At 53.1% G+C, this 13021-nt stretch overlaps 1 protein-coding gene across 1 annotated transcript in view; it reads right to left on the minus strand.

Moving 5' to 3' along the window:
- The window catches only part of LOC102133956 (phospholipase B1, membrane-associated), a 107057-nt gene extending 98154 nt beyond the window's left edge, over window positions 1-8903 (minus strand). The window contains exons 1-5 of the mRNA XM_045369569.3: window positions 8843-8903; window positions 8046-8125; window positions 5957-6032; window positions 4637-4741; window positions 3143-3199 (exon numbers count right to left, since the gene is read on the minus strand). Coding sequence (XP_045225504.2) covers window positions 3143-3199; window positions 4637-4741; window positions 5957-6032; window positions 8046-8125; window positions 8843-8884 — 360 coding nt within the window. The 5' untranslated portion in view covers window positions 8885-8903. The remainder of the gene's footprint in view (window positions 1-3142; window positions 3200-4636; window positions 4742-5956; window positions 6033-8045; window positions 8126-8842) is intronic.
- Between the last annotated feature and the right edge of the window lie 4118 nt (window positions 8904-13021).

Consider the following 13021-nt stretch of genomic DNA (forward strand, 5'->3'; position numbering starts at 1 on the left):
GGTGAGGGCAATGACCTTGAAAATTCCCTCCGAGCAGCAGAATCCTCCCTGGGCTGTGAGCAATCCCCAAGTTCCTTATTCTGCCCATGGCTTGGGCCCCTGGTGTTGACTTGGCATAAGGTGGGGTCAGTGACTGCGGAAAGGGCCCTATCAGTTCCCTAAAGGTGGGTCCCTTCAAAACGACCGATGTACAAGAATTACCAGAAATTATTGAGGCAGTAGCAGAAAGGGCCTAGGGAACGAACCGTGTCCCAGACACAAAATCCTCCTCGGCTTGGCATCGGTACAAGCTTCAGCCTGGAGGCCTCACTCAGCCAGGACGTTCCAGGCACGTTTAGATGGGGCTGCTGCCACCTCCCACGCTGGTGTGTGGAACTTTTCCTTTGCTGGTCCTCAAAGCTCACCTATGCTAGGGCTTGAAGGATGAGGGAGGGAGGGAGGATGCTGACGTGCTGATGTGGCTTTGTAGGCTGCAGAGCTGAGAGCTCCTCTCCTTCCCCACAGTTGTGTCCAGGGGTGGTTGAGGACAGAGTGGTGGACCTGGACTCCCTGTGATCATGGGATTCTGCGGGTCCCTCTCTGCTCCCCACACAGAGGGCAGCCCTCACCTGGACTGTGTGTGTCTGCGAGGGTGGACACAGAACAGGCACACCTGCTTTCCACCTCGGTGTCCCAGTCCAGCCCAGCAAAGAATCATAGATGTGGTGGCAGAGACTCCTGCCCTCCCTGCACCTGGAGGTCGCAATTAGCGAAACCAAGGGTAGGAGGAGCCCAGTGCCCTCCTGTATCTTCACAAGCCCTCAGGTGCTGGCTAAGGGTGTTTAGACCTTTTTGGCAGGTAGAGAAAATGGACATCCCGAAAGACCATGTGACTTGCCTCAAGAAACCACCGAAAGTGGGACTGAAACCACAGCCCAGGTTTTCTGGCTCCCGTCCAGGGCCCTTTGCCCTAACCTGTGACACTCGTTGCTTCTCATGGCTGAATTTGGGTCTGCAGGAGCTTCTGATGTGTTCCAGCAGCTGTGCTGGACCTGGGAACTGTGGGATGGTCTGGCATTTTGCTTGTGAGGAAACTAGGGACTGGGGATGCTTGGGGGAACCCCCTCTGATCCTGTCTCTCCCCGCTCCCCATGTCCCTGCTGGCTAAGGCCGCAGGAACCTCTGGTTTGCACTGGGAAACTGGATTTGTCGTATGGGTGTGGAGAGAGGGAGGTCACTGCTTACCCAGGAAAGCCACATCCTCCTCCTCTTCTAAGCCCTTGTGACACTCTCTGTGTCACAGGCCTTTGGCCTTGAGGGTGAGACCTTCCATTCCTGTGTACGTGCTCATCCTGACCCTCAAGTAGTTTTAAGAGACCGTACGTGGGGTGTACCTTATTTGTATGCACGGGACCATCACCCAGCAGCTCTGTAAAGGTGGTTACGATTGCTATTGCCACCAACATCAAGGACAAATAGCATGATGAAGGGAGAAAGCGATAGGAATCCAGCCCCTCCCTGGACCTGCTCTCTCCAGCTTCTCTGTCTGGTGCTCAAGGGCTCCGTTCATGCTCGGAGCCTTATTATCTCCGTATCTCTTCTCTTATCAGACAGGCCTCTTCCTGCCCTTGCTGCTGCATCTGACGCATTCTTCTCTCCATGTCCTTTGCTCACAAAGGTCCCTTTGCCTGGGAACGCCCTCCCTGACCTCCTCCAACACATTTCACAAAGCCCATTCAAATTGCCTCTTCATGGGCTCTCCTGGCCTCATCCTTCACATTGCTTCCTGGTGCATGGCCCAGCACATCACTGCTGGCTAAGTCCCTGTTGACTCTTGTTCCTCTGGGCTGTCGGGCCCTTCCCAGCTATACCTGAAGCCTGGTGAGGACAGAAGCCACATTTGGTGGGTCTCTTGTGTCCTTCTTGGAACCATGGAGGGTACAAGGGCAGGGTACAAGGTGGTACGGCACCTCCAAGGGCAGGCCATGTCACAGGTGTCCTTTTGTTGGTTGGGAGAAAGATGGCAGGAGGGGAGAGGTTTGGCTGAGGTGGGATCATCAGCCCTGCTCTCCCTGAGAGAGGGCTTGGGAGAGCAGTCCCTGCTGGAGGGGCCAGATTCCTCTTCTCTGCCCATCATGGGAGATCAGCAGCAAAGTGGATTTCTGGGGACATATTCCCTGCAAGTGCCAGGCACACTGACAAACGTCCCTGTTCAGAGAACTCAAATGCCTTCTTCAAAGGACAGTATGTTTCCAGTGTCTGGGACTGTCGGAGGCTGTGCCCCTTCCCTCCCTGCACTCTGTTTCACACTGGCTCACGTGTGCTGAAATGCAGCTGTCCCTGGTACTCAACACACTATGTCAGTTGTAGAGATGGATCCACAAAAAAAGAACAAGGAATTTCTGTCACTAGAATTCTAAAAATAAGGCAGCTTGGGTGAGAAGAAAATAAATGGCAAAATCAGGTCTCCGTCTGATGCCCTGAAAAGGTTCAAAGCCTTGACGTCACATTCCATTCCTGACTAATCCCAGATATCCCTGGAGGGGGCCTTTGGAATCTGGGGAAATCCTGTTACAGTTACAGTAAAAAGGCCAACCCATGGGGAGTGCTTACTACAGGCCAGGAGCGAGCTGTGCGCTAGACATGTTGGGCCAGGGACTGACCTGGATTTTGCAGAACGAGCATTGAGACCTGAGTTCACAGAGCTTTCGAGTGGTGGGCTTAGCATTCCAACCCAGGCCTTCATCACACTGAAGTCCATGCTTGTCCCAGGCACCACCCTGGGCCTTGACAACCGCACACTGACTAAGTGCGAGGGCAGGCTGAACAGCAATGGTGAGGGGAGCACACCCCCCAGTGTTAGACTCAAGCAGGTCTTTCACACAGACCCTGAGAAACGGCCCCGCCTCTGGGAAAGCAGGGCTGAGGCTCCGGTGAGACCCCTGCTGCTCCCTGGCCTGGCTGCAGCCCAGTACCTGTGGCGAGGCAAACTCTCAGTCAGTCAGAGAGGGCGTCACCAGGAGAGAGAAGCATCCCTGGTGGCCCAGAACCATTGTCCTGGGATCCTGGGGCGCCCTGGGGCCCCTCCTCAGCACGGTGGGCTCAGTGGTGGTGGAGACCCTGCCCCTCCTCTGTGGGTCCCACCCCAGGCCCATCTACTCACCATCCTATTCCAGAGATGCCAGGCCAGTGTGGTAGAATCCTGGAGTGGGGGGTCCTCCTGAAAGAGAACCAATTGACAGCGGGACCTTGTGTCTCCCCAGGAATGCAGCGGACCTGCTGCACACTTTGAAGCCCTCTCTGGTGTAGAGTTGGGGTGGCCTGATCTGTCCAGGCCCTTTCTCTCAGCCCCTCCTCTCATCAATAACAGGGGCACTTATGGGACCACTGACGGGGGTCAGGGCTCTGAGGTCAGGGCCTGCAGGAGCAGGTGGCACATCAGGCAGCTCCATGTCATCATGGGGTTCTGTGTCACTGAACTAAATAGTGGAAGGAGGGGGTGGCAGGGAAATGATTCAGGTGTGATCTGAGTAGAAGGATGAAGGAAGGGAATGTGAGCTAGTATTTCTCCTCATCCTCTTAAACCATCACTTTAAACACTGTTTATGGCATGGAGATGGCACAAGGATTCCAACAGGCAGGAGCCAGAAGCCTGGAGGAAGGGACTGTCCCCAGACACAGGACTGGGGCCCCAGAGGCTGCAGAGACCTCGGTCAGCAAGTGTGGACCACATGCCACATGGTCTGGGTGGCCCCTTGCCCAGTGATCTGGGGGAGGGGGTAAGGGCAACTCAGATTCCCCTCCCTTCCAGAGATGGATGGAGAGGAGCATGCAGCAGGAGGGACAAGAGCTGGAATCCCTGGAGATTCTCTTCAGAATAAGCACGATGGCCAAGAGGTACGAGTGCTTCCCCAGCACCAGACGCCACTCTGCGTCCCCCTAAGTATTAACTCATGTGGCCCTGATGGCCACCGAGAGGGAGGACATGTTACTAAACAGCCCTGATTTTACAGAACAGAGTTCAACACCTTGTCTAAGGTCACACAGCCGGCCACCCCAGAGCCAGAAGGGGAAGCTAGGCCATTCACCCTGGGCTACCCTGGGCTGCCCTGCCTCTAACAGCCCGTCTCATGTGGGCTGTTCAACCCTGTGAGGAAATTGTACAGGAAAGTATAAGAGAATATGGGGGTATTTCCCCTAAGACTATGCATCCTGAGTTCAGGAGAGCTGAACTGGGCTGAGGCTTGTTGGGGTAAGGGTGGGAGAGGGGGCAGGAACAGATGTATGGCCCAGGCCTTCTCCCCACCACACTCTTCACAGTTTTTTTTTTTTTTTTTAGACTGAGTCTCGTTCTGTTGCCCAGGCTGGAGTACAGTGGCAGAATCTCAGCTCATTGCAGCCTCCGCTTCCTGAGTTCAAGCAATTCTCATGCCTCAGCCTCCCAAGTAGCTGAGATTACAGGCACTCACCATCATGCCTGGCTAATTTTTGTATTTTTAGTAGAGACGGGGTTTCACCACGTTGGCCAGGTTGCTCTCAAACTCCCGACCTCAGGTGATCCACCCACCTCGGCCTCCCAAAGTGCTGGGATTACAGGAGTGAGCCACCACGCCTGGCCCCAACCACCCTCTCGATACGCCATGCAGCCCCCACTTACCGAGGGTACAGACGGGGTGGTTTCATAGAAGAAAGGCTGGAAAACCACCGTGAAGGACTCCTGCTCACTGTACCTGCTGGAGGCCAGGAGGCTGTTCCAGGCTTCCTGGAGAAGGGAGCAGAGAGGTGACCATCCAGGAACATGAGCAAAGCAGAGCCAGCCCCAGCCCTGACCAGATCATTCTCAGCAGCCCTGGGACAGAATCTGCCCCTCGCGTTGTTCTCAAGTGCTATTCTGAAGCTCCCTCTTGTCTCACCCTTCAAGGCTCTTTGATAGCTCAGCTGAGTTTTCATTTGTCTCTGAAGTGCCAGCATTAGGTAATACCAGAGACAGACCTAAAATATATTCTCTGGAAGCTTAGGAATGACAAGACAGCCCAGCGTATGGTGGGGCCCCCTGCTCTCTTCAAGAGCTAAGTTTGGTAGAGGCAGGGGCCTTAACCACTCAAAACATGTTGTCATTTCCAGAGCGAGGGAGGTGCCATGCAACTTCAAATAAAAATTCATCATGTTAACACATGCTAACAGAAACTGTGCTTTGTGCTGTTTGCTAAGAGGGATGATGGCCTTCATTAAGCTCTTCACCCTTATTTATTTATTTGACAGAGTCTCGCTCTCTTGCCCAGGCTGCAGTGCAGTGTGCGATCTCGGCTCACTGCAACTTCCACCTCCCAAGCTCAAGTGACTTCTCTTGCCTCAGCCTCCCGAGTAGCTGAGACTATAGGCGCATGCTACCATGCCTAGCTAATGTTTGTATTTTTAGTAGAGACGAGGTTTCACCATGTTGCCCAGGCTGGTCTTGAACTCCTGACCTCAAGTGATCTGCCCGCCTCAGCCTCCCACAGTGCTGGGATTACAGGTGTGAGCCACCACGCCTAACCCCTTCACCCTCTCTTGAGGTCTCTTCTGTGAACTGGAATGTGCATCTTCAGGAGCCCTGGTTTGCCTTTGGGCTGTAGGCTGGGGACAGACACACTGGGCAGAACCAGTTCACCCGCTCCAGATGTGGTACTACAAGTGGCACTGATGACCAAAAGCATTCCAGAATGGATCTTCGAAGTTCCTCCCTACCTTTTGCCTAAAGTGCCCCCACTGTCCCCCTACTCGCACCCCTACCAGTACTGTAGCCCCCATTTTACACGCAGGAATCCCGAAATCACCACCACAACGTGAAGCAAGAGCAGCTCTCTTTGCTCCTGACTCAGTCCTGAATTCAGCTGGAGACGTCCTAACATGAGCAAACTCAACTAATTGTCCCGTTCTCCTTGGCAACCACCCCACCCCTGTGAGCCAGCAGCCCGGGCTCCCAGGGTGGGCTCACCTGATAAGACCACTGCATCACCACCTTGGCCAGCCTGGAGGTCTCCTCTGAGCAGTTGCAGGGCTCTGGCGCAGGGCTGCAGGTTGAAACACACCAGGAATGGGAGAGGGGAGGCAGTGTGGGGGAAGGGGGTGCATCCAGGCTGCCTGTTATGGAAGAAGGGGCCTAGGAGTTGCTTAAGGAGTAGGGACGAAGAAGCTTAAGTCTTAGAGGACACAAATGTTGGGAAGAACAGAGGGTGGGTGGTCCCTTCCTGGGGGTGGGTATGGGATGGAGGGAAGCTCTCCCTGGGAGGTAGGTATGGGATGGAGGGAATCTCCCTGGGAGGTAGGTATGGGATGGAGGGAGGCTCTCCCTGGGGGGTGGCTATGGGATGGAGGGAATCTCCCTGGGGGTAAGGTATGGGTTGGGGGGTGGGTATGGGATGAAGGGAAGCTCTCCCTGGGGGGTGGGTATGGGTTAGGGGGTGGCTATGGGATGGAGGGAATCTCCCTGGGGGATGGGGATGGGTTGGGGGTGGCTATGGGACGGAGGGAAGCTCTCCCTGGGGGGTAGGTATGGGATGGAGGGAATCTCCCTGGGGGGTGGGTATGGGTTAGGGAGTGGGTATGGGATGGAGGGAAGCTCTCCCTGGGAGGTAGGTATGGGATGGAGGGAATCTCCCTGGGGGGTAGGTATGGGATGGAGGGAGGCTCTCCCTGGGGGGTGGCTGTGGGATGGAGGGAATCTCCCCGGGGGTAAGGTATGGGTTGGGGGGTGGGTATGGGATGGAGGGAAGCTCTCCCTGGGGGGTGGGTATGGGTTAGGGGGTGGGTATGGGATGGAGGGAATCTCCCTGGGGGGTGGGTATGGATTTGGGGGTGGGTATGGGATAGAGGGAAGCTCTCCCTGGGGGGTGGGTATGGGTTAGGGGGTAGGTATGGGATGGAGGGAATCTCCCTGGGGGGTGGGTATGGATTTGGGGGTGGGTATGGGATAGAGAAAAGCTCTCTCTGGGGGGTGGGTATGGGATGGAGGGAAGCTCTCCCTGGGGGGTGGGTATGGGTTAGGGGGTGGGTATGGGATGGAGGGAATCTCCCTGGGGGGTGGGTATGGATTTGGGGGTGGGTATGGGATAGAGGGAAGCTCTCCCTGGGGGGTGGGTATGGGTTAGGGGGTAGGTATGGGATGGAGGGAATCTCCCTGGGGGGTGGGTATGGATTTGGGGGTGGGTATGGGATAGAGGAAAGCTCTCTCTGGGGGGTGGGTATGGAATGGAGGGAAGCTCTCCCTGGGGGGTGGGTATGGATTTGGGGGTGGGTATGGGATAGAGGGAAGCTCTCCCTGGGAGGTGGCTATGGGATAGAGGGAAGCTTTTCCTGGGGGGTGGATATGGGATGGAGAAAAGCTCTTCCTAGTGGATAAGTATGGGATAGAGGGAAGCTTTTTCTCCCTCTTCATCTCAGTCTTCCTCCTCCCCCTTCATTGCTCTTCACACCAGACACCCACATCCCGTTCTCCTTTCCCTCCCCTGTACTTTCTCTGTCTTGCGTCCTCTTCAGAGCCCTCCTTCCCCTCAGTACCCCCTCCTCTCCTTTCCAGCACCCTTTTCTCCACCACCCTTGCCCTGACTTTTTCTACACGAACTTCTTTTCTAGGTCCAGAGCCAAAATTTTTAGGATTTGGCTCCAAAAAGTTTAAAGTCTATGAACATTTTCAGAAATATATAGGAATCAAGTTCTGTTAAGTTAAACTACATTTAGGCTACGTTTTTCTATCCAATTTCCAGAAGCAACACTTCTTAGCTTATGAATGTTTTGCCAAGGCGAACTCTCAAATCACTCTGGCACGGAGGAGAGCCTCTGGCACGACATCAACCAGACCGAGTATTTTATTCTTTGACTCAGTCCCCAAAACAATGCTTGGCAGGGGGCCCGCCCCACCCCGACTCTGCCACTCGCTCGGGTGTCAGCTTGCACGTGTTTCTCAGCCTCCCTTGGCCTCTGTTCTTTAGGGTCCCTCATAGATTAAGGCACATGAAGGGCCCCCACAGGACACACACGTGACAGCCGTGTCACAGATGCACGTCTCATTCCCCTTCCCCTTTTACCTGAGCCAAGTGCCCGGATACCGACGAGAGACCCCTGCAACCTCAGAGAGGTCCACCAGGTTTACAAACGCTCTGGGGACCTAGGAGGACACAGAGAGAGGAACGTGAGTATTTGCCAAGTCGCCATGACTGCTGGGCTTTCTGGAACTCCTGCTTGGGCCCCGTCTGGGGTGTGGCTGAGTGTGATGGGCCTCCCCTTGATTAACTTGGCATGATCCTTTGGGAGATGTTTGGTCGGGGTCAGTCCGCGCTGCCAGCCCTGCATCTGTGCCATCCAGAAACAGGACTCTCTGTCCCTCACGGTGGGCGGGGAGTCTCCCACCAGTGTCCACGGGGCAGCGAGACCACTGGGGCTATGGGCCTGCAGCCCCCTCCAGCGGAAAGCTGCCCTCCAGAGGAGCAAAGCAGAAGGCAGAGCCACAGCAACCCCCAGCCGATTCTCAGACCCTGCAGCAGCGTCACAGTCACTGAGCAGAAAGGTCTTGAAGGTCCTCAGGCCCCTCCATCTCGTCCTTGCCCCAGACTCAGCTAGAGAGTGGCCTTAGGGCAGAGCAGGGCCACCGAGGACTCAAGGAAGAGTTGAGTTTCTCTCAGAAGTTTCCTTTGCAGGAGTGGAGTGCGTTCTCCTGGCCCATGTTCTCATTTGAAAGGATGAGAAGATGGGGTCCTCTAAAGTTTCCCCTTTCCCAAGGGTCCCAGTCCCCCTCACAGGAGTCCATTTCCCCACCCTGGTGGAGGCCATATGAGGGTAAACAGGCCCCACCGCCCTCAGGGGAGCCCTGGGCCCACGGCCTCACCTCCTGCTGCAGGTAGTCCAGCACCCCCATCAGCTCGTCCATGCTGCCCGCCACACGCCCGTTCTGTGAGAGGAGAACCGTGCTGAGTGAGGGTGCCTGCAGGAGGACCACGAGGTGAGGCCACCCAGACTCACGACAGGCCCATCCCTGCCAGGCAAGACCACGGGCAAAGGTCCCATCTAGACCTGGCATTCCACAAACGAAGATAAGAGTTCCCAGAGCTTCCTAGTTTTGTCTTCCTTTTGTCATTCGTTTTCTCCCCAACCCATCATCCACCATGGAAAACCAAACTCCCGCTAGCTGACAAGTTCCACCAGGAAAGGGTAGACTCAAAGTCAGAGCAAGATCAGAAATACCTGGTGTGATTCTGAAGCTCACACTGAGGGACGGGAGACTTACTCCCAAAGACTTGAGGAATCGCTTTTTCCTGAAGAAAATCAGGTCCAACAGGGAAATACAATTAACCCTGTATTTAAGGCCCCAGAGGGGCCTCGGAACCTTTACGTGGTCCTATTTTATCAGCCTTTCTCTTGCCGTGCTTGCTCTAAGATAAGGGTTCCTAGAGAAAGAGTTAAAGACATCTCCCACCCACCCAACACACATACCACTCCCCTTCCTGCAGGTAATGAAAATCAGCAAATGAAGCACCTCAAAAATGGACCTGCTTTACCATTTTTTTTTTTTTTTTTGAGATGGAGTCTCGCTCTTTTGCCCAGGTTGGAGTGCAGTGGTGTGATCTCGGCTCAGTGCAACCTCCACCTCCTGAGTAGCTGGGATTACAGGTGCCCACCACCATGCCCAGCTAATTTTTGTATTTTTAGTAGAGACAGGGTTTCACCACGTTGGCCAGGCTGGTCTCAAACTTCTGATCTCAAACGATTCATCTACCTCAGCCTCCCAAAGCGCTGGGATTACAGGCTGGGTACAGTGGCTCACACCTGCTTTACCTTTTCAATGTGAAAAATAATAAAAATCACAAGACAAACTCCTAGCTGCCTGCAGACTGGCTGTCCCTTAAGGCAACTTGGCTCAGACAGGAAGACACGGAAGGCCAAGGAGCTGTTCTGTTTCCCGGAGGGGACACAGGCAGTGACTCTGGAGACAGCTGTCAATCACCCGGGCTGGCACCGCACAGGAGGAAGTGCAGTGTCCCTGTCTCTCTGCCCCTTCACCGGCTGTCTCTGTTTCGGTGTGAGGCTGGCTTCCGGGAGGCCAGTTCAGCAGGTCTGTTACCATAACGCCTTCTGTCTAGTTTTCTCCTAAGTGAGCCACTCCCTGACCGTGACATCAAACATCACCCTCGCTTTCCTGAAAACCCCGGGGGGAACTGTGTCTAGAGGCACCCTCGCTGCCCATCTGTACCATATCCCTGGAGAGGCGGGGGACCCTGCGTGGCCCTCCCTAGAGTGTGACTCTTGCTGTAGAAACCCCTGGTCAAGGTGTTTGCTCGCAGCTGCAGAGGGAACCGGGGCCCACCCAGTCATTCCAGGCACTGCATGGTTGTCGCTCAGGACACCAGCTGTCCCCGTTTCTCAGTAGAACACATTATGCTCCTATAAGATGTCCCTTCTCTATAAGGTCACACATAATAAATTCCTGGAACCCAAAGTCAGGAAAAAGCTGATTTCTTCAAATGAACTGGTACATTTCCATTTGTATCATTTGCCCCCTGGTTTGGAAGAACGTCTATTATCAAACATGTGCCTGAGACCCAACTTAACTCTTTCTAATAAATTATTTTCTCGGGGTTTATACCAAGGAATGGGATTACTCAGTCAAAAACTAGAAACACGTTTAGGTTTCTTGACTCCCACAGCAGTGTACCCTCCAAAAGGCTGCCACCTGTAGTTAGAGACATTTGCAAGGGATAAATGTGTCTGCTTTCTTGTCATCAGCTCTTTTTCCATTTTCCTCTGATTTTTAAAATCTTACTCATGAATAAAGCTAAATTTAACTAGAGAGCAGCAAACAAGTGTCCAGACACAAAAAGCATCCTCAGGTCACTGCTGTGAGCCTGGTTATCATTCACCTCCGAAGCACCTGCCTTCAGAGCCATTGTCACACCTAATGGATAATTCCTGACTCGACGCTCTGACTTTGGTCATAAGAAACTCCTGAAGAACAACTGGACACAGGCCCTTATTTATTTCCCATTAAAGGAGCCCAAAGGTCTCTACAGGGGAAGAGAATTCCAGGTCCTAAGTTGGGGCAGGACAGTAGCTCAACATTTCCTCTTAATGGTAAAACATGTTTTTCTTGTGGGAACTTTTAGGAAAACCTTGACACCTGCTCTGTAAGGTCAGGTGGCAGCCAGTGCCCACTTCCTCAGCATTTGCCCACGGAAGGATCTCCAGTGGCCCCTGGGTCTCTACAGAGCATTTTTTTTTTTTTTTTTTAAAGACAGAGTCTCACTCTGTTGCTCAGGCTGGAGTGCAGTGGCATGATCTCAGCTCACTGCAGCCTCCACTTCCTGGGTTCAAGTGATTCTCCTGTCTCAGCCTCCCTAGTAGCTGGGACTACAGGCATGCGCCACCACACCCAGCTAATTTTTGTATTTTTGGTAGAGACAGGGTTTCACCACGTTGGCCAGGCTGGTCTCAAACTCCTAACCTCAATTGATCCACCTGCCTTGGCCTCCCAAAGTTCTGAGATTACAGGCATGAGCCACCATGCCTGGCCATCTACAGAGCACATTTTCACAATCACCAAGGGAGAGCTTATACCTGAGATGTGCTTTGAGAAAAATAAAAATGCCACGTAAGAACTTCTCAAACAAAGATGCTGAGCTATACCATAGGATTAGCTTAAACTGGGAAGTGTGGCCAGAGGTACCACTAGGAGGTGAGTGTGGGTCTGGGCTGTGAGAAGGGCAGCACCAGTGGGCCTGGCCAGGAGGCCAAAGGAGCCAGGCCTAGGAGCCATAGGGCCTCTGGGGGAAGTGGAAGTGGAGGTGAGATTTATTCCAGGCATCAAAGCCTTGGTGGTTTTTGTGCGACAGGAAAAATCAAGATGGAAAAAGAAATAGAATAAAGAGGGAATTTGAGTTGATGCTGGCAGGTGTTGCTATAATTAGCTAAATTTATGGACATCAAATTATTGGTTTACAGCTGTTTAAAAATGAGGAGGCATGATTACTTTTGTCACATGTTTTGAACCAATTAAAAGTGTGAGCTGGCCGGGCGCAGTGGCTCACGCCTGTAATCCCAACAGTTTGGGAAGCCGAGGTGGGCGGATCACAAGGTCAGGAGATCGGGACCATTCTGGCTAACACGGTGAAACCCCATCTCTACCAAAAAATACAAAAAAACTAGCTGGGCATGGTGGCGGGCACCTGTAGTCCCAGCTACTCGGGAGGCTGAGGCAGAAGAATGCCGTGAACCTGGCAGGTGGAGATTGCAGTGAGCAGAGATTGCGCCACTGCACTCCAGCCTGGTGACAGAGTAAATTCCATCTCAAAAAAAAAAAAAAAAAAAAAAGGAAAAAAAGTGCTAGCTTCTAAGTGTAAATAAACTCAATTCATATGTAATCAATATGACTAGATCTTGCAGGAATTTCTCATGTTGACAAAAATCATGAAGTCTGAGAACAAGCATTGGGAAGGTTGTAGAGAATAGGCGCTCACTGCCATTAGTGGAAATATGAGAGTTCAGCCACTTTGGAGGGCAATTAGGCAGAGCCTATTAAAATCCAGAATGTGTGCACCTAAAGACTGGCATAGGAATCTATTCCAGGTGCTTTTCTTGAGACTGTTTTTTTCTTGTTGTTGTTGTTGTTGTTTTTTTTTTTTTTTTTGAGATGGAGTCTCTGTCACGCAGGTTGGAGTACAGTGGCACAATCTTGGCTCACTGCCACCTCTGCCTCCCGGGTTCAAGCAATTCTCCTGCCTCAGCCTCCCAAGTAGCTGGGATTACAGGTGCCCACCACCATGGCTGGCTAATTTTTGTATTTTTAGTAGAGACAGGGTTCCACCATATTGGCCAGGCTGGTCTTAAACTCCTAACCTTGTGATCCACCCACCTCGGCTTCCCAAAGTGCTGGGATTACGGGCGTGAACCACCGCGCCCGGCTCTTGAGATTGTTTTTATCTTGACCCACGGTGTGAGATGCGTTTCACATCCCAATCCAGTACAAGTATCCATATAGAAATGATGCAAAAATCTCATGAACCAATACTTACCT

The sequence above is a fragment of the Macaca fascicularis genome, chromosome 13, assembly GCF_037993035.2.
Source record: "Macaca fascicularis isolate 582-1 chromosome 13, T2T-MFA8v1.1".
Lineage (NCBI taxonomy): Eukaryota > Metazoa > Chordata > Mammalia > Primates > Cercopithecidae > Macaca > Macaca fascicularis.